This window comes from Ciconia boyciana, chromosome 5 (genome assembly GCF_034638445.1).
Source record: "Ciconia boyciana chromosome 5, ASM3463844v1, whole genome shotgun sequence".
Taxonomy (NCBI): domain Eukaryota; kingdom Metazoa; phylum Chordata; class Aves; order Ciconiiformes; family Ciconiidae; genus Ciconia; species Ciconia boyciana.
In genome coordinates, this window is record NC_132938.1 from 21,385,703 (window position 1) to 21,407,675 (window position 21,973).

A 21,973-nucleotide genomic window follows, 5' to 3' on the forward strand; every position below is an offset into this window, starting at 1 on the left:
TCTATCTGTTCAGAATTATTTATTATCTAAATTTCTTTGATAATATGTCTAGTGTCACAACATTTTCCCTTTTCTTCCTTTTTTTTTAAGTGCTTCTGGGTTACAAAAACATAAGCATTGCTTTGAAGCCCAGTCTTGGTTCGTTGATGTTACCATCAAGTTCTGACTGTGGAAAACTGGCGTTGTTACAGCTTGTGAAGGAAGTTCGGGTTGCTTTCAGCATTCACGTTAGCGGTGAAGAAGGTCGCTCCATAGTTTCCGACATAAAGACATAGATATTTAATTTTGGTTTGTGATACGTTTGAGATATCCTAACCGTAACCAGTTTCTGAAGACACTACAGTTAACCGATAGACATGGGAAGGCAGTGCTATCAGTACTAATACCCCTCCCCATTAACATACAGGCAAGGAGAGCCTGTCTCCCACCTCCACCTCACCCTCACAAAACTCACTTCCACTATGTGGAAAGTGATTCTTGAAAGAAAGAGCTTGGGGGAAAAAGTGCTCAAATGCTGGGTACTATGATCTCTGCAACACAGAAAGGGATTATTTGCTGTTTGTATATTTAACAAAGTACACTTTCTGCTACTGACTTTATTGCGTCTTCAGCAATTAAAACATGTATGTCAATTAAAAGGTGAAAAGGTAAAAGCTTGAGTAAGTTTTCTTAATCATATGAAAGAGAAAATGTCTTTCTGATATGTTTGTATAAATTTTGAAATTCAAATTTTTACAACTAGATGTTTCTGTTCCAGAGCTTTATCTTCTCCTCTCTTCTCTTTTTGCAATATTCATCATCCTTACATAGTTTTGTGTAAGCCAGTTTTCCTGTCTTTGTGAATTACAGTTTACAGCTTAAAGAAAATATAAACCTTGCTGATTAGGACTCCTATCTTTCCCTAAGAAAGATATCGTTTCTAATCTATTATGAAGAAATCCTGGAAAAACTTTAAAGATTCGATAACAGTCCATTCCTGCATTAGGTGGTGATATGGATAAAGGGTAAGTATTATAGTAGAGAGTAGGTTTACAGCATGTGTTATTTTTTTAGGCAAATAAACAATATTCAGACATGAAAACACACAAATAAAAGATGGAATTAGTAGATGTTTGGGCTTTGCAACAATCTAGGTTAATAAAGACCTAAAGAGAGGTTTGAAATCTTAGAAAGTCAAATCCATCACAGACCTTCCTGTCAGTGCAGTCCTCCCGAAACAGCTGGGACTGATGCCCAGGATGTTTTCTTGAACACCCTGTGTCACAGTTCTGAATGCAAACACTGGAGAAACCGTGTGGAGACAGGGTGCACTGCATACCTATCAGGTTTTCAGTTAGAACAAGAGAATGAGAGAGAAGCAGTGAAGTTACAGACACCATAATGAGTGCAAAGTTCCTTGGGCTGGATGGTAGCCTATGTGTTCACTGGAAGTTGGAAAAAAACCTGTCTGAGACCATATTGAGTGCCTTGGCTTTGAAAGAAGTCACACACATCTGTATATGTACTAACTGTCAAGCAGGTAATGAAATATATTCCCATTATTCCATGCCACTCATAAAACTCATCCCTACTACTAGGCTTTGGTTGAGGGAGGGGTCAAGATGGTCGTTTGTACAAATAAACTTCTTTGTTTTGCGTACACTAGATCTTCATGCAGTGTTCTAGAACACAAGGAGAGAACAAAATAAAAGTATCATTTCCAGAGAATGATGAAATTGGGACAAAAAATAAAAAAAATATCATGTTACATGGTATGTACAATATGTCCAATAGAAATTTGCAATGTTAGAGGCTTTACACTTTTTTCTAGGTTATCAGATCTTTCCTGGTCTCTGCAAAATGGTAAAATTTTCTCCAACAGGTTGATCAAAATCTTGATGTTTTTTAAGTAAACTGTGTTTTTTGTTTTTGTTTTGTTTGGTTGGTTTTTTATAAGGAGTAAGGCACTCTCTGACATGTAAGGTCTATCTTTGCCTATTCAGATGTGATTTTTTTTCCCACTGAATAAAGGAATTTATATAAATATATACTTGTATTTTCCTAGTTCAGAAGCAGGAACTGTAATTCTTACAGTTATTCTAGCTGTGTTTTCAACTCAAGGCTAGTATTCTTATAGCTGAGCAATTCCGAACATTTTTATAAAAACTCAGTTCAGTCTGTTGTACTTTTATAAAGGAAAAGATCACCTTTTTTTTCACCAGCACAAAGACATATGCAATGTAAAATGTTATAGAAGAACTAGCCCTCCATAGATACATGTTTTTTGTTTGCAAGTTCCAAACAGCTTAATGAAGAACATTTGCAGTTGAACTGGCCTTTTTTGTTCTGTTTTTGTATAACTTACTGTAGATCTGTCAGAAAACTTGACACAACCCAACTGAAATGAGTATGCTCTCAGTGCAAATGTAAGGCAGCTTTTCGGTTTTCTCTAGACTGAAATTTTGCCCCTTTTTTGAAAACACCATGGTGAGATTATTAAATGGCAAGTGCAGGATAAACTTCTCTTTCCTGAATTCAGTCCAGACATTTAAACAGAGAGATGGTTACTGATACTGCTCAGGAAACTGTTCCAATGCAAACAGGTCAACGCTGTATGCTCTGCTTTTGGTGGGACCGGGCCATTCAAAGGCAGGGTTATTATGGGACAGAGACATTCTTTCAAGGCTCAATGCTGTATTAAGATTTTAGTGAGGATTAATGCTAGGCATTTTAGCTTTTTATTTCCTTCATAATATTTATTTTAAATTTTCACTAGCCCCCTCATTTCAGTGTGAGCTTACAGGCCATCTGTTAGAACTAAAAGGAGGAGTTGTTAGAATTTAAGAAGTACACCATGTATTGTGCTCTTCTTTCCATCTTAAAACTCCCAGGACAAGGCAACCGCCCTGCTTTAAGGAACACCACCCACTGCCATAGTTCATGGTTTGCTGCAATCTCTCTCCAGTAACTCTGGACAGGTGCCACATCTACCTCAATCCTTTATAATTCAGGAGACGTTAGCAACCTAATTTTTTGGTCTTGTAGCTAACTGCTTCTTGAGCTTGTCTTTCTTTTTTCAGATTACAAAAATATCAAGACTGTGTAGAAGGTACCAGTCCTGGATTGATATTGAAACTTTCAGTTTTGAAGGATCACAAATCCTGGTTCCAGGTGAAGGGGAACACCGCTGGTGTTAGCACAGCTGTTCCCACTGGGAACGCATCTTTGGAGCCAAATGTTTCTCTGAGTCTCTCCTTAGTCCTTCAAGATTGGTTCTGACAATACTCTCTGAACTAACTTAAGTGTAAATATGACGGCAAATAGCAAATCATTAGGAAAGATTTACCCATTGCTACTGAATGTGTGTTTCAACTCCTTCATGCTGTAAGTATTTACCTTTATGGTTGTTTTCTAAGTGTATCATTTCAGTAAGGCCTAAAAGTTATTCGGATTCCTGTGTCCCAAGGACGTGAAATAAGGCTTATGGAAAAGCATCAGGACCACTTTCTGCAGCTCATTCCTTAGTGGATGGGAGACAAATGACCATTCAGTTTCTTTTTTCTGGAAGTTGATTTGCCTCTCCTCTCCCTCCTCCTCCCTCCCTCCTCTTCCCTCCCTTCTCCTCTTTCTGTCCTCTCCTCTCCCTCCTCTCCCTCCCCTCCTCCCTCTCCTCCTCTCCTCTCCCTCCTCTCCCTCCTTCCCTCCTCTCCCCCCTCCCTCCTCTCCTCTCCTCTCTGCATTCCACTCCACTCTACTCTACTCTACTCTACTCTACTCCCTTCTCAACTCTTTTTTTCAATGACAAGACATGTAGACCAGGATCTAGTTCAACTTATTTTAGAAATCTAGCAGTTAAATGGCTACAATAGTTTTGCAAGGCTCCCCTTATTATCACTGGAGAGAAAAAAGTGTTTAAAAGGAAAAGTTGTCTGATCTTAGATGCTTATTTTAGTATGAAATGAACAACCTTCTGTTGTTCCATTACTCTTTATTGATTCTAAAGGGATCAGGAGTTGACTGTCTCTGATTTAGATATCTAACTTTTACTTGAGCCCTTCCCTGTGTTTCCTATTAACTACCACAAACAGTTTAAAACGAACTGCTAAAACTCATTAAATAGATAAGCAAGTCCTAAATAGGTCATATCAGAGAAAGGTAACAATCTTCACTGGATGCAAAACTTTTTTGTCCCTCCCCTAACCAAAACTCTCCCAATTTCATCATGAAGGCAGATAAAGGAATACAAAGAGTCCAATTCCAAGGAAGATCATGAAGCTCATTCAACTCCAGTGCTCAGAGAAGTTTAGCGCATTCCACACAACCCTCCAAGTATTGCAACCAGCAAAGCAAGCAGCAAAAATGAACTGTACGTTACTGTTTCTGAAGATGTAAGCAACAGATGAAATTTCGCTCTCACTTTTTTTTTTTCCTGAGAAATACAGTTGTTTGTAGTGAGTCACAATGTCAAATGCCCAAGGTTGTGTTTGAAAGTAGGAAGACGGTCTGTTTCCAATGACCTTGTAACTGAGGATATGGTCTCCGATGCTTTTTTCCCTATTACCCAAACCAAAACATAAAAAAGTTGAGACAAAGACAAAATACCTGCTATTTGATTTTCTCAGCAGTAGTTTCCATATCTCCTTCAACTTTCTGGGTGATTTGAGACCAGCTGTCTCTGCCTCTTTAGAATGATCTTATTTATTAGGTGCCACGTTGCTCACGATACCTGGCAGTACGTGCCATAGAGTTGTGGCGGATCTAGAGAGCTCCTGTTCACAGGATGTGCAACTTGCCTGCAGAAATTCCAGGAAACAGTCTGCTTGCTGTGACCTCAGAGCAGCCATTTCAATCTGCCACAAACCATCTGACAATAGAATTGTATTTACACGATACACGTGTTCACTAGGCTTTTTATTACTACCTGCTAGTCACAGATCATGAGAATTACTTACTTATATTCCTACTTACTCAAGCTCTGGCCTCTGATTGAGTGATTTTTTGTTCCACCTTTCAATCAACAGCTGCTAAAACTACCAGAACCACACTTGAAGTAAAAGCTCTGGTCACTTCCTTCTTGCTTCTTCATAAGGTCATAAATATTCTTTGTTCTTATCCCAAATATTTACTTAAAGGAGCAAATGATTTCCATTATAAATAATCCGACAGCATTTTTCTGGCCATGCTGATTCAGGTAAAGGGCAGCTCTATACATTAGGAGCTTAACAGGGCTTTAGCTCCTTATTTAGGCAGGAAAAAAAAATACTGTGAAAGTCACTAGTTACATTATTTTTAAAGCAACAGTTACTTTCCAGCCACTGAAGAGATTACAGCTGATCCCCCAGCACAGCTCTACCAGCCTGAATAGGCAGACTCCATCCTGAACAGTTCCTGTTGCGAGTGAGTGGGAACTTTTTTCTCCCAGTGAAAGCATACCTAAACATGCCCCAGGAGGCAGTCTTCAATACTTGCTACGATCACGAGTATGTGCTAAATTATTATGTCCAAATGATATTTTTTTAAATTGTGACTTCTATTCTCTTTTTTTTTCCACACAGTTGGTCAGCATGCCTGTTATAAGATAAAGCTAGTCACATGCAGCAGTGACTCTCATCACCTCCGGATGGTAATTTTTTTCCTTGTTTGCTGTCTAGCAGGAAGGGAGGGAGAAAGCAGTCACAAAGCACTGACTGTCTCTACTCTAGGTGAGGGTGGATTTAGAGATTTACTGAGAATTCAGAGAAGGTGAAAGAAAGATTATGTAGATACTGGGATTTTTTTTTCATATGCAATGAAATCATCTGTACTCCCTTCCCTCTGAGGTAGCCTTTTTCAGTGAGTCATCTCTATAGCTATCACTTCTGTGTTGAAATGGGTTGAATTTTACATTGCTTGAAATCTGAAAAAGAAAGATGGCAAGCAAATTATTTTTAGTATATGGATTGGTTGTGTAATACTGCTGCTCATTAAACATCAAGAATGGTTACATTGATCATTTAAAGACAGTTTGAGCTACAAATGAACTGATTATGACTTTACTGGGGATGCAAAATTGCCACAGTCAAAGCCTTCTTAGAATTTAATAAGATGTCTGGACTTCTACAGTCTGGCAATCAATTTTGGCAAAAAAAAGTTAGTGAGGTATGCTCTAAGTAGATCAGATGAAGACAGAGACTCAACCACATCATGATCTCCAAGACTGTCCCTTGGCAGTTTTTAACATACTTCTGATCACCTTAATCTGTAATGTATTAATTTCCACAAGTGCTTTTGTGTTACTCCCGAATGTCCTTTAGCTGTCAAAACATATAACAACCCATCACTTTGTTGTAATCTAACTGACATGCCAAATAATATTCAGTCAGATAGCAAGATTCCTGCTCCTCCATCACCAGTAAGATTGTGTCCTGGCAAGCTGTTTGGCTCCTACTACAGATTACAGAAATCAAAGTGCTGCCTGAAATATTTTATTCACTCATTCTGCCATTGCTTTCCTTCAGATTTGGAATCTCCGGATGTACCTCCAGATCTTGTGTAAACAGACCGAGTCTTTGTTTATTCTTGAAATAAACGAAATCCAACCACGGTCTGCCTAGCCAACATCATCTAGCTGGAATGGCATCTTTGTTCCCATAAAGAACTCAACAAATTGAAAAAAGCATAAGCAAAGCTTCCATGCAAATAGCAGATTCAGCTGCAATGAACATTTGCTGAACATTAGAAAAAAAATCTGCCATACTAGTTACAATACTGATTGAAAAAATATCCAAAATTAGGAGGCATAATCAAAAAGTTCTTTGGAGACCTACAGCTCTAGTTTGCAGTTAATGACTGCTCCTTCTCGCTGATTGAAAGAGATTTTGTCATTTTAGCAGCATTTTAGCCTGTTACCAGGCAATTTGCTCATTTGAGAGATACCTAGACTCTCGGTCATCAATAAGAAGATCATAAGGGCTAATACTCTCATCAGATAAGGAAAATGTTTAATTCACTTCCATTCTCTCAGTTCCAATTTCATCATTGGACTGAGATAACATCTATGGCCCATAGTTTCTTAGTCCATTAAGGGCTGGAATACAGGACCACTTAAAATACTTAGTATAGTTTCCTCTTGAGCTAACAACTTTCCCTCCTCAAAACATAAACTTCAGTAACTCCAAAACAACTGAGAAGGGCTTCCTAAACTGATCCTCTCATCCTGGCAAGTATAAAGCTTATACAATTCCACCTTAATATGAGTTTTTATCAGCACGTGAAATCAGAGAACTAGAAGGTTCCAATTAGTACATTTTTTCATAATTTGGGTGCAGATATGGGGAACTTACCTAATCAAGAGAAGACATTTGAATTTTACTCTCACACCTGTTCAAAACGATTGCTTCTTTTCACAGCATTTGTAGACTCAAATGCTTTTTGGACAATTTACCGATAATCTGGTGGTCATTGCCTATTTGAATTTACATTAACTTACTGTCAGTTTGTATTTGCATTGTGTTTTAATAAATAAATCTGATTGTATTAATTTCTACCTGAGCTTTTGCTTATTATTTCTAAGTCTTCTTTTCTGTAATGTGACCTCCCAGCATTTTTTTCAGCTTGTGCTTTGTTTCTGTTTTGCCCACCAGGTTTCTTTCTCACCTGTTATTGTCAGCCTGTTTCTTTACCTGGTTAATATTTTTCCTCTTGAGTCCTCACATCTACCCAGAGCATTCCCAGCTTGTAGTTTGGAGAGACTGTAAATAGCACCAAATAACAGTAAAAATATTTATTGTTTTTCCTTTATTCTACTGTTCAAACCTGCTTCCAGGGGTTTTCCGGACCGGAGGAATGCATGTATTGGAAAGAACTGTGGGCATTAAACAACTCTGAAGATTATTTCCTCTCCCTTTTTCTGCTTAGATAGCTCAATATGCACAACAAGGCTAGGTGGATGATAAAACTGCTGACAGAAATGGCAACTCAAAGCAGTAAAATATACACTATAAAAATAATAAGCTTTCTGCTCTGAAGGATGGAGGACAGGACTCAAAAAAGCATCTCAGGTTATCCATACAGCAAAGTATACTCAGACAATTTGGCTGAGACTGTATGAATCCGTTAATACTGAGCAGGACTCATGACTGAAAGTAACATAAATGGCTTGAGTCTAGGCCTTGAGACTGGTTTGCCGTCCGCAAAAAGATAAACATATGCACTTGTGGAAAATACTGTTGCAACACTCCAGCAATATTAGTACGCACCAGTGTCAGACCTTCTGAGGGAAAGGTGGTTTTATTGAAAACAGCAATTGAAATGAAACACCTTTAACTCTCGCTCACACCCTCAGGGTGTCAGGCTCAGGAGCACCGGGATATATGTGTCCAGCAAGTCTGTACAGCCATGGGGCACCAAGGCAGTGGTGGTCAAGCTGCTCATCCAGCACTGCAGCGCCTGTGTCCAGATGTCAGACCAAGGTCTAGCATCCATTGCAATTACATGGAGGACAAGTGATGCAAGCTGTGAAGTCCTCCTCATGTCTCCTGGGTTCTTAGGCTGGTGACCACATGCAGATTTTGGAGATGCCTCTTTGTAGCTTTTAAGAGCTGATAGTGATCAGTGTCTCCATCCTGTCCCACCTCTGTGAGTCATCCGGATTCCTCCATTGCTCTTTTTCTCCAGATCTGGGTGTCTTGTGAAATCGCACACAGATGTGTTGGGGTCTTGATGACCTGCTAATTTGGGTGCCATTAGCACAGACCCTTTTGCTGCTGTGCGCTCCATCTGGTGCCCCCATGCCCAGACATTACCATTCATTTTCCATTCACACCAATTCCATTCACACCATTCACACAGCTGTCTACACCCAGAGGCAGAGAAAACAATCTAAATAATTTTCATTACAAGCATTACTACTAACCCTAAGAACCACAGGCTCTGCTGCTGAATGGCGTAGCTGACCTAGTGATGAAGGACCGGGGGGGGGGGGGGGGGGGGAGGGGGGGGGGGGGGGGCGGGGGTGGGGGGGTTAGGCTGAGATACTCAAAGCCCTCTTTCCCTTGTTCTTTACTAGCAAGGTCAGCCCCCAGGCCTCACAGATGTCTATGCCTAGTGGCAAAGTTTGGAGGAGGAGACTACTACTAACTGTAGAGGAAGGTTGAATTAGGGCCACCTGAGCAAATTTGATGTTTACAAGCCCTTAGGGCTGGACAGGAGGTGCTTGTGAAGGTGCTGAGGAAGCTGGCTAATGTCATTGTGCTGATTCCTATCACCTTTGAAAGGCTGTGGCAATCAGATGGGATTTCCAGCTACTGGAAAAAAGCAAATGCCACATCTATCATCAAAGCAAGGTGCAGGAAACTACAGGACGGTCATCCTTACCCAGCCTCTCTCTCATAGAAGATCATGAAGCAAATCTTTCTGTAAGCCATTTCCAGGATGATGAAGGACAAGAAGTTGATTCAGAAAAACCAGCACAGTTCTACCAACCTGATTGCCTTCTATGATGAGATGATAGGCTCTATGGATGAGGTGGTAAGAGCAGCACACATTGATTTTAGCAAGGCTTTTGCCATGCTATCCATAGCATCTCTGTAATCCAGTAGGGGAGGTGTGGACTGGGTAAGTGGATAAGGTGGGTGGAAAGAGTCTGAACCACTCAAAAAATAGCGGTCAACAGTCCAAAATGAAACTTGCATATGGTTGTGAGTGGTGTTCTTCAGGGCTGAGCAGGGGGCTTAGACTAGATGACCTCTAGAGGTCAGAAATTATTTTATGATTCTGTGATCAAGCCTTGCAGGGCGCTCAGCAGTATTTGCACCCTCATATTGAAAGCACAAGTCATTTAGGTTTCTGTGGATTAACGGGTTAGGCTGCAGCCCAGCGTAGGTACCTTCCTTGATTCTGAGTTTATGCAGCTGACTCTGCATGATATGAAGTAGCAGTGCATCAAGAAGTGTTTCCATTTAATACGCTTCTGATCATGAGATCTTCTGCTAAGGTGCCCTGACCAGCAGTGACCTCCCCCAACTCCAGAACATAAGCATTGCTTGAAAACAATCCATTCCATGCTTCCTGATTTGGGGACTTGTAGTTGAAAGCAAGAGGTGAAAATGAACAGACTTTGCAGGAGGATTTTTAACAGGGATCATCTTCTACTTCAGGCCCAGAGCATTTTCATTGAAGTGCTCTCTGTTAGTGTCCCCATCTCACAGCTATTCTGACGTACGGCATTTCTCTACAGGACTCATGCAGTCCACATCTTTTGACTCCAGTGGCTCTTGGTCAAAACAGTCCACACTCGTCCAGGAAACTTGCTTCTTTCATGTACCCTTTATGAAAACCTCTCTTTTTGTATTTTAAAATTAACTAATTAATTAAATTAACAGCTGGTTTCTTTGTTTCCATCTGGGGAATTTATTCTGCTCCAGCTCCCCTCCCTAAAGTTAAACAACACTGAACAAGCTTTCGTAAGATGCAGGCATTTCATTGTTCTCTTTGTGGTCAGATACTGTTGGTCTTTAAAGGCTGTTGTATTCAGCCAACAGAAATGATAAGGCTACACACAGATTTCACAATTCAAACAGAATCATTAAGTTTAGACACATTTTATTCTAGACACAATCTTCATATGCTATATGACTACTTTGAAGTTTTTTTGGGGGGGTTTGCATAAAAATAAGTTTCAGCTGGGATGGAGTACGCATGTTAACTACGTCACTAGAGAAATTATTTCCTGCTGCATTTAATAGTGCTGTAATAATTTCACAGTTAGCTTTCTGGAGTCTGCTGACTTGTGAAAGCAGCTTGTACCACTTCATTTTATGCTCCTACCTCCTGTAGGCTTTACAAAGCAGGCAAAGGCTTTCCTCGAGACCCTTTCAAAACACTTCTGTTATGTCTTAGGTGACTGCAATAGTTAATAACGATGGTAATGTTTGTATAGCTTTTACTATCCATGATGCATTCTCTTGTATTGTGTATCTGAGATATTAGATTGGATTTGGTCTTTCAAGCTGTGTTATTCTTGGTTAAATGACTCAAAACAGACTGGTTGCAAATCCCACAGATTTGGACAAGACAAAGCACGATACAGATTTTATTCCCGTTCAGTAGCTTGATGGAAACACCTTCAGTAAAAGTTTTTTGGTTTTTTGGATTGTTTTGCCAAGGTCCTAAACACAATTAAATCAGGATTCAGTCTTTGTGAGGGCTTAGTTTTCCTGATTTCAGTTGCACGGGATCAGATTTAAAAGAGCATTCTTTTTTGTTTTGAAAGGGCTGTACGTGCCGAACTGAAACTTCCTTCATACATTCTTTCCCTTTAGAAAGCTCTCCTCAGGTGACTGCAATTGTTGCAGTGTTGGTGGGATAAGGACAAATCTAACGAACTCCAAGGTCTCATGTTTTCCCCTGTAGCTGAAACGTCTCGTTTTAAGAGGGTTTGCCTTTCCTGAATCCGGCTAAGCAACCGCTCTTGATGGGAGGGCGTTCAGCCACCCGAGTCAGGGCCCCGCCGCCCCTCAGGCGCTGGCACACCGCCGCTGCCCGCCCGCAGCTGCCAAGGGGGAACCGAACCTCCGCACGCCTCCTGGGCAGGGCTGGCAGGGAGCCGCCGGGAGGAGGCACCGCCGCGGGACCGCTCCATCGCCCCGAGCGGCCTGCAAGTCTTCCGCCATCCGACGGAGACAACCCGTTTCTTTCCGCGCTCCTCCCGCGGCTCGGCGCAACCCACCGCGCTGCGCGGTGACGGCCCGGCCGCTCCGCAGCCTGCGGGCTGGCCCCACCGCGGCCGCTGCCCCCGCGCACCACCGCCCCCGGCCCGCCTCCCGCCCCCTCCGCGGTGACGTCACCGCGCGGTGACGTGTCGCCCGGGCGGCTCGGCGGCGGTGGCCGCCGGAAGCGGCGGGAGGCAGCGTGGGGCCGGCGCTGAGGCGGGTTCGTGCCGGCGGAGCGGGCAGCGTCGCAGCGGCGGAGCTCCAGCCCCTTCTTGCCCGCCTTCCCTCCTTCCCTCGCTTCGCTTCGCTGCAGCACCGATGAGCGGGCTCCGAGCGCCCGGCGGGCGGGCGGCGGCGACCCCGGTGCCGACCTGCCTGCTGCTGCCGCTGCTCCTGGCTGCTGCCGCCGCCGCCGCTGGCGGCGGGGGATGCGAGCTGGAGGCTGCGGACGTCGGCGGTGGCCGGCGGGGAGGACGGGGAGGCGCCGCCGCCGCCTCCGCGGCGGAGACGGCGGCGGTTGTGACAGGTAACGGCTCCCGCGCGCGCCGCCGGCGGGGTGGGGGGAGCATCCCGCCGCCGGCGGGGGGGCGGGGGACGGGCGCCTTCCTGCCGGGGCCCTGCCCCGCCCGGCAGGGTCCGCCGTGCTCCTGGGCGCCTCTGAGCCGCCCCCTCCGCCGCGGGGCCAGCCGCGACGCGGCTCTGCAGAGGGCGCCGGGCTGGTCGGCAGGGGGTCTGGCTGCGGCGGCGGCACTGCGGTACTGCCCCGGCGGGGACTGGCCGGCCGCCGGCCCCGCCGCCCCTCCCGGGAAGGAGCCCGCCGCAGGATGTTCGCAGGGTCCTGCTCAATAGCGATATTGTTGAGATCCGGAGCCGCCGCTTCCGCGTCGGCTGCCGCGGTGCCGCCCGTGCGCGCGGGTGGGTGTCTCGGGCGCCGCCTGCCGCGGCCCGGCCCGGCCCGGCCCGTCAGCCGCCCTGCGCGCCCGCCGCGGCTCCCACACCGCAGGGCGCCTTCCAGGCGAGATGCTGGCCGCCCTCCCGGCGGGGGAGGCGGCCAGGTGACCCGCCGCGGCGAACCCGCGCGTCCTGCTGGATCGCAGCGCCGCTGGCTGCAACGCCGCCCCGCAGCCCGATGCTGTAAGGACAAAGATGTCCATCCCGTGCCCTCAGAGGGGCTTTAGTTCTCCAGAAAAGTGCGGGAAGCTTTTTCGCCTTCACTTAATTCTTTTAAAAAAGGTGAATGTATTCCTACTACCGCACTTAGGGCAAATACTAATGCCTGCAGTTAAAAACAGCAGTGGCACTGAAACATTTTAAATAATCTAATTTCAGCAGGCTTTGACGGCTCTGACTTGCTTATACGCATCCTGAATCTATCTTGTAATGAATGGTAGGAAGCTTTACGGTCTTTAGACAGTTCACTTAGGAAAATGGGATTTGTATGTTAGGACATGCTCAAAAACATTTAGAAGTTTGTCATGTGTCATAACGTGCTTTTCAAAAAGCTCTCTAATTGGAGAGAGAGTGCGGAAGGTGGAAGAGAGAAGAAAAAAACATACCCCTTCTGAATCAAAGTAGTGTGCATTTCTTATCAGAGAAAAACTTCTGATGTTGTTTGAAATAGTATTGACATCCTGAGCTAAAATTACTGAACTTCAGTGGATGAAACACACATGGCTTTCTTCTCAACCTAACACTTTAAAAACATGAATTTTAATTATAATGAATGAAACCTCAACGGTATTCCTGAAATAACTCTGAGATGGAGATACAAGGCTACGTGATCTAGCAATCTTGTTTGAGGACACGGCATTTCTGAAATCTAAGTTGTCTAGTCCGTTGGCTTGCCATATAAACTGAGGAAGTTGGAACATCCGCAGTCTGTGAAGCAGCAGTCATACCTCCCAAGGGTGTTGTGAAAATGCTGTATTGGAACAGCTTTTTTTTTTTTTTTAAGACCGTAATTAATCTGGTTGTAGGTGGTATTAGACGGTTCTTGCTAAGTATAGTGCTGATGCTGTCTGCATTTCATGCTTAATCAATTTTGATGTGTCAGTCTGTATGAAAAAAATTTTTTTTTTTTGTATTTTATGGAATGTAAAAGTACTGACATGCTTGTCAGCTGTCGTGGTGCCCCCTCCCCCCACCAGCAGTGAATCTGGTGAAGAAATATATTTATTTGAGAAATCTACCATGTTATAAGTGGATTTGCTGTGTTACATGACAGTTTGGTCTGGAAAATACGTATGGTTAAGAGCCATCTTAGAATCGGTTTTAATCTTTAGGAGGTTTTGAACATAGTTCCATGTTCATCTGCTTGATAAATACGGTGTTTCAGTTGATCACATAAGTTGTTTGCCTGTCCCGTAACTAACCCCCAAATAGTTTTAAGTTACTCTTTGCAAAGCTGGAAGAGCTCTTGAAGGTTGGGAGGAAACCAGATGACGTGTTCAGGGGGTGATTTTAGTTATATTATCTATCACTCTTTCCTTAAAAGATAAAACTTGCAGATGTGCCATTGAGTTAGGAGGATTGCCAACACTCATCTGGAGAATAGAATAAGCTTTTAATTCAGTCATTTTGATAGGTTTGAGAAGTACAATCCAGAAGATAAAAAGCTGCTAAGTATAAAATGCTGCACTAGGAAGGGGCCATTGGATGCTCAAATGTAGGTGTATGGGCAGCACAGCTATAGGAAATAATCCAGGAGTTCTAGTCACAAATTGATCTGAATAAGCAACGTTATGCAGCTGGCAAAAGTGGGTGCTATCCTTGGATATGTTGATCCAGTTTAAATTACAGAAGGCTTTTATTTTTTTCATTTTGATTGCACTTTTGTGTCTAGTCTTGTGTATTAATCCAAAAAGTACAGAGGAAGGTAGCAATGTGGATTGAGAGGCTCAGAACCTATGACGGATGCAAAAAAAATATTTAAGTATTGCGTTATTTTGGGGAGTAGGAGGGGTATGTATATAAGAAATAGTTCACAGAAGCATATTAATTTTTTTTTTAAACTTTTTCCATTTTCTTTGTGGTTAAGATGTAGGTTAAGAGGAAGTAAATTAATGGTGGGTGAGATTGGTGGGTTAAATATAGGTGGGTGAGATTTAGGTTAAATATAGGCTGGAAAATTTTTTACCTATAACAGTCAAATTATGTAGATCGTTAAACAAATTCCCATTATTGGAGGTTTTTATTGGCTTAGAGAAGAAGCTGGCAAAGATAATCTAGACACTTGATGGAAAAGGGATGTATGACAAATTTTAGGAATAGGAAAGAGCCTGAGATTCTACTCCTGCCATATTTCATCAGATATTCAGGGATTTACTTAATTGTTTATATAGGTTATCATTACTGTTGTCTACCTGTGTATATGTGCCTTTTTAACAGTAATTTATAAATGACAGCTCTCTATGTAACATCTGACACTGTGCTGAAGGTATTTAGTCACAGTTATGAAAATCAGATCAACAAAACTGTGTTTCCACTGGATGGAACACCACGAGGCTATTTTCTATTCATTCTGGCTCTGCTCATTCACTACTTAATTTGGTAGAAAGTTTTGAGGAACCTTCTGTTCTGAGCCTGAAGATAACGCTGGGTTTTCACATTCAGTTTATTCATTAACCTTTAATTATGTTGCTTAGTAATTCTGGATAATTGTGGATTCTTTTCTTGTTTAAAAGTCTAAATTTAATCCATGATCATGGACTAATTTGACTGCCTTTTAGGTGAGACAGAGAACCTGGACCTGTATTTGGCTAATAAATTTCTCTCAAATAATGGCTTATAATATTGAGCTAGACCATTTTTAACTACAGCACTATATTGTATTTAGTGATGAAACAATGGACAACATAATGTAACCTTTTCCTGAAAGTCATTCAAAGATTTTTTTGTTTTCCTTTTAATTGAGTTTCCATTCTGGAACTTATCCATCATCTTAACACTCCGAGCTCTTCACATTAATCTGACTTCGGTAGTTGAGAAGCGAGGGTTTCTAGAAAACACGCATTTTTATCTGCAACTTCACAATTGGTTTAAGCCATTCTAGCGTGGGTGGCTGTTGAAGGGTGGCTTTCTTCTTTGGAGTTGACCCCAGCTGGCCATGCAAGTAATGTTGTTAGCACAAGAGAGCTAGTAGGAGTAGGCACACTCATCCCAGTACTCGCAAGCCACAAGGAGGGAGGGAGTTCCTACTCCCTTTCTACTTTGTACCCTCTTTGCCCCCAGTGTTGTGATGGTCACTGTCTGTTGCTTTAGCTTGTGGGAATGTGAAAAGAAATGCAGGCAATGGAAAAAACGATGGATTTCTTATCAGACTCTTTTCTGACATGCTTTAAGCACTAGCACCAATGCAAAGAAGAGAGAGGATAGGACCGTGCAGGTGGGATCAGCAGTGCAGAAGAAGGGTGGCCTGCCTCCTGTGATGGCACGAGCCTAGCTGTCCATAGAATTGCATCACTAAGGTGACTGAAACTGTGGTAGTGACCTTTTTGGTCTTGAATAATGCATTTGGAAGTTGGTGATTGTGTGTGAGACTTCATGTATGGTGGAGTAATACAAAGAGTGCAGTGATTTTGGTCACATAGCAAAATGATCTTTGCATGATTATTTTGGCATGCACTGATCTTAAAAGGTTGTGAGCTATAAGACTTCTGTCACTTCCCTAGCAAACTGCTTTTTAAGGCTGTTAGATTTCTCTAGTGATGAAAACTGGGTATTTCAGCCTTTTTTAAATTCCACTACTTCAATTTTTTTGTCTCTAGTTAAGCTCTTCATGATCTGGTCTTACTGTTTCTGTTGGGAGGACAGAAATTGAGTCCTTTCTCCACTAAAGGATGTCAACTTCAAGCTGTAATTTACTTTCTGTCAGCATCTCAGTGCAGTCATCTGTCCCTGAAATCTAATTAGTTTCTGCTCTGTTCTCAGTTTTGTTAGGTTTTTAATTTCTTAGCGTATTTTTTATTTTTAGTGATAATGAGTAGGAGAAACCCAGCAATAGGAGAAAGCAAAGAAACCTTGTGCAACAAGGTTTCCAGGTTTTGATAGCTCAGTCAGCAGTTGGTGACTTGTCATAACTACAAAATATAGCTAAAACAGCTGTAGCTGGCTGGATTTGTAGAGGTTTCTGAAAGAAAGATTAAAAACCAGTCAACCAGGAAAAATGTTCGCCTTTATGTAGCCGAGTGGCATTGGAATCCCACTCAGAGATAAGATCTCAAGTACTTGCGTAACTTCCTTTGCCCACAGTTGAGTATTTTTGCCTTACAGCCTTCCAGTGTTTTCATTGTAACTCTTCAGTGCTTCTGCTAGTGCATTCTGCACCTTCTGGTGTCCCGTGAGCTCTTTTTTCTTGACCATTAGCTTCACCTCTTCTGAAGATTTCCCTGGTCTTACTGTTGGGAATTAGCCAGGTTATTTAGCTGGTGTTATTCTTTTCTTAGCAGAATACTGCTACAGTATACTGTAGCAGACCTTTTCTTAAAACACCTCAGTGACCATCCCTGAAATTCTTTGACTCAATATCAACCCTCTATCTATCAGCAGGTTTTTGTGTTGCCCTTTCAGCTATAAGCTTTCTGAAGACAGCTCTGTTTTTCTGGGGACCTCCTACCAGATTCTGGCTAGCTGCTCCTACACAACTTCGGCATGACTCATTTTATTCTAACTAACCTCAGTGATACTGATCTATCGTAACTAGGTTGAGCTGCCATGTATTTGTCAAAGGAAGACTGGACCAAATGACAGAGGCAGTTGATCTTGATAAGATTTCCCATGATGATATGTCACTATGAAAAATACCTAAAAATGTAGTTTCATTTTTTTGAAGTTTGTATGACGTAAGCAATTTGATATTTTAATTGATTTTTAGCTTGTGTGCTGTAACTTTTGTCCTTTTTGTATTTCATATCTGTTCTCAATCAGCATCTGGGGAGAGGAACATACTGCAAAGAGCTGTGATGTTGTGGGAAAGCTGGGAAAATTACTACAGTTTTCTTTTTTTGGGGTAATTTTTAATGCATTGTCAAAAACTCGTCAGAAGTCAAAAGTGTGTTATTTTACATAAGAGTTGACTCTAATTTACTGCAGAAATCCTGATGTATGAGAAGACTTCGTCGGGATTAGTCTGTTACATCCTATCTGTGAAACTGGCTTTTTAAAATACAGGAACTTGAGATGTTTATCTTGACCACATATGGTATGTGTTAAGAGTAAATAACCACTATGTATGTTGTCCTAAAATAAGCACATTAACATTTTACAAACCAAGGTGAGTTTCAAGTTATTACATAAGTTGGTGTTATTCTGCCTTTGGATACTACTAAGTCTCTCCTGTTACTATGGAAACTATCTTTGCATATCTGAAAGGGGGAGGGGGTGAATAAAATGATAATGTGTTGTTAAAATTTAGAATCAGCATAAACAGAATGTGATGATTGTCTGGATACTATAAAATTTGCATTTGTTTACTTGATTTCTGTGAGCACTTCAGACTTAAGAGAGTTTATTACTATATCTCTTTTTTTTTTTTTTGTCTTTTTTTCCTTCTTCTAGACCTTGCTCCTTTTCCTTCCAATCCCAAAAGCATGGCATTTTTCAGAGATCTGTTAGGGGAATCCTTAAATATGTATAAAGAAAAGTACTACAGAGTTTTAACTAAAATGTGTCTTGGAAATTGAAGATAATGTGCTTGTCAGAACCGTTAAAAATTTGAGTTAACAGCACTCATTTTAACAGAACTGTTGACTCATTTAAGTCAACAGAATTGGAATTAACAGGTAAGAACCACTGACCTTTTCTTTTAAATCTCATCTTGTGATCTCTAGCAAAGATTTTTACGTATATCAGGAGAAAATTTCCTCTGTATGCAGATAGTGTTAACTACTGCAGGTGAATCTTGCTTCTCTGGTGGTTCCTGGGTGCAGAGGTGGGAGGGAGACCTGTCACTGACTATTGCAGCTTGTATTGCAAACCACTAGCAGCACCACAGAAACTTGTGTAAATTGGAATGGTTGTTGAGGCTCCTTGGATTGTGTGAAGCTTTAGCTTTTGCAGTAGCTCAGAATTTATAGGAATGCAAAGATAGCTTTGATCCTTTTCCTCCAGGCAATGCTTTCTGTTTCCTACCTTTTCTTCTGCATCATGAGGCATTTAAAACTGTCAGCAGCCCAGCCCTCTGGTACTGTCTCCAGTTAAAATTTTAAAATACCCGATTTTTTTTTTGTGTACTTTTTTTCTGTGGTTATTGTTCATTTGTAGGAAGTTGTCATGTGCTCAGCTTCTAAAACTGAGCTGAGCAAGAAACAGTAGTTTATCTGAACCTATTTAAAGCTTGTGGTAGAGTATTAATTTAAACAAGTTTTTGTTGAATAAAAATTTGGTGAAGACATTTTGGATTTCTAAGGTCTGTGTAGTTTCTCCTTAAAATGGGAAACCTTCGATACATGAAGGTCTGCTATGAATGCTCTTTCTTGCTTTGTGGCTCAGAATAAAGGAAGGGGTTAGTTGTATTTAGTTATTAAGTGCCGGTAGTAATGTTACACAGATAAAGGAACAGTTTTTCTCAGTTCCATCAGGTGACTGTGTGAACCTGAAAAAAAATTGAGTTGTCTGCAAGTTAGATATGTTATTTAGAAGGGAAATTTTCACACAAACTTTATTTTATTCTTAATAGTAAATAACTCCTCTAGGCTCCCATTGAGATTGGTCATCAGTAACTCCTGAACATTTCTTGGGTTTTGTTTTTTTTTTTTCTGTATGTGTAGCATTTGATGAATGAGTGAATGGTTCAATTAGTGATTTTTTTTTTTTTTTTAGATTTACACTACAGTCTCTGTTTACATGTTGAAATATGTTCAGTGAGCTTTGCTAGGAAATCATCAACATAACCTTTGTCAATCTGCTGATTTTTTTTTTTGTCCTAACGACAGGATTTTACTTGCGATGCATTCCTCCCTCCTACCCTCACTATATGCAGTAAGCAGGTGAATTTTCTGTTTGTATGCCTAGATCTAAAGCAAATAAAAAGAATAAATCTTATGTTGTTTCTCTCTAGTTATAGTCTGAAAATGACAAGCTTGATTAACCTTCCTCAATTTGAAATGCTACCCAGTATTTTTATTTGAAGAACAACAAGCAAGAAGTATACTGTTAACAAATAAACAAAACCACTCAAACTATGTGGTCTGTGATGATTTTGAAACAAATATGAAAGTTAATTATTCTGAGTAGGAGACTTCCTTCTCCTGTAGTTTTAATCCTAGATTGCTATATATAGAAGGTTGTAGGATAACTTCTTGCTGTAACATTGTATGCCTATATGAAAAATACTGTTGGCTTAAGTTATTTTCATTGCCTAAAGACTTAAAAATGATTTTGAAGTGAAAATGAAATTACTTTTTTAGTGCCAAGTATTGTTTACTGTTTTGCTAAATATGAAAATTAGACTATATAAGTATTGGAGCTACATGATATTATATCATGATGTGGCAGGAAGGAAAAATATATTTTTATCCTTTCCTACTTGTGATTTTTAGTTGCAAATGAAATGCATCAAGACAGCTCTGTCTTCCCCAGAGTATATTTTTAATTTTTCTTTGAAAGACTTCACTTTGCCAGTACTTTTTTGGAACATGGCTGCCTCAATCTCTTCTCTCCTACCTGGTTCATATTCCCTGAATATATCTACTGAAACACTGCTGTCAGAGCCATAGAGGTTATTGTAGTTACTTTGGAAACAGCACAGTAATATGTCAGTCTAAAGTACAGATAAGAGACAATGAAATTGGTTCCATTGACTTCAATGTAAGAACCTGTATTACGTATTCTCTGGGATTTCTTTCTAAGGCTGCATTTTAAGTAAATTAATATTTTGGTTTTAGTCTTATGAAACTGCACTCCTGATAATCGTCTTATTTTGGTTGTGTTGCAGGCAGTGATACGAGACCTGTGGCTCTGCAGTCTTTGAAGGATGTTGCTTTGTTATTCATTTAAACTGACCTTGGTGTAGGCTGTTGCTGCAGAAAGGGGTGCTCTTCCTTTGTACTTGTTGTTTTTTCTCCCTCCCTGCCTGTTTTGTATGTTCCAGCTGCTCCCTTAACATTATCATGGTTGGAGGTTGAGCCAGTCTGGGGGAACTGATTGAGCTGGAAGTTGGTATTATTTATTTTGGTTTTTTTCAGCAGGATCAGGTCCTTCCTTCAGGTCAGTGCACAGCTGCACAAGGGTATCTCTGAGAAGATAACAACTTTGGAGGACAGTAGTATTAACCATTTTAGTAGAAGCCCACACATGTCAAGTAAATAGTAAGTGATTGAGAGAGGTGGGTAAGGGAGACTTAGCTACTCACAAAAAGGAACGTTTTACACAAATGTCACCGACTGAGAAGCTGAAAAATGACATTTGAAATTGATAAGGAAATACTTCAGCAATCCATAAAATTTGTAGAGGGAGACTTTTAGATTAGCAGTAGAGCCATGATTTTAGTAGGGCTTCTTAAAAGAGATTAGTTATTGTAGATGATAGCAACTTAGCTTATAGAAAAATCCACATTTTGGAATGAAACGTTTGTTTTGGGAGTTAATTTGGTTTTTACCAGTTGATTTATTGTAAGAAAGAGTTCATGTCTCAAAACTAAAATCACTTGCCCAGCTTAACTATTGACTTCTATAAAGCAAAACTGATGAAATGTGATTTTATTAATACAGGATAATGAAGACGCGTCCTGTTCTAATTCAGCTGTACGTGTTTGAAAGAAAAAACAAAAAAGCACACCTATCTGAGCTCTAAATACGTCCAATTGACTACTTTTAAACTTTGTTATAAAGGAATCCAAGTAAAACTGGTTTGTTTCCTTTATTAAGTAAACATCCTTCCTAAGAAACTATGCATCTGTGATGTGTTTCTTTTTTGTCACAGAAGCACTCAGACAATTGTTTTATGTTGCCTCATGTCTGTTTTTAGTATCCTGTGAACAGTAGTCAAGGCTCTTATTTCTCTTGATGTTGATGAGTGGTAAGACTTCCTTATTTCAACAAAATGGAAGCTCTGTACACAACCTTCACTGTGATCAGGTCCACAGAAATTCCTATTTCCTTACAAAAGAGTGATAAACAATCACAGGTAAAATGTTGTCTTAATGGGAAGAAGGAGGATGCATCTTCACTGTACTAGATGGTTACAAATGGAGCATTATACTATTTAGCTTAGAAGTGAGTGGAAGTTTGACGTGTAGCAGGATGATGAAGGGGGACTCAATGTAAACTGCTGTTGCCTGCAGAGATCTCTGATGGTATTTCATGATG

At 41.1% G+C, this 21,973-nt stretch overlaps 1 protein-coding gene and 1 long non-coding RNA gene across 3 annotated transcripts in view; one reads left to right on the forward strand and one right to left on the reverse strand.

The window, feature by feature from the left end:
* Positions 1–3,419: 3,419 nt before the first annotated feature.
* Positions 3,420–4,729, reverse strand: LOC140651994 (uncharacterized). The gene is made up of 3 exons (XR_012042620.1): positions 4,706–4,729; positions 4,397–4,533; positions 3,420–3,499 (listed from the first exon to the last, which is right to left on the reverse strand). It is a non-coding gene; the product is annotated as an uncharacterized lncRNA (long non-coding RNA).
* A 7,083-nt stretch (positions 4,730–11,812) lies between these two features.
* STIM2 (stromal interaction molecule 2) overlaps positions 11,813–21,973 on the forward strand; it is a 75,819-nt gene continuing 65,658 nt past the window's right edge. Inside the window, exon 1 of one of the 2 annotated variants that reach the window (XM_072861469.1) lies at positions 11,813–12,195. In XM_072861469.1, coding sequence (XP_072717570.1) covers positions 11,988–12,195 — 208 coding nt within the window. In that variant the 5' untranslated portion in view covers positions 11,813–11,987. The remainder of the gene's footprint in view (positions 12,196–21,973) is intronic. The other variant, XM_072861468.1, reaches the window with a different exon arrangement.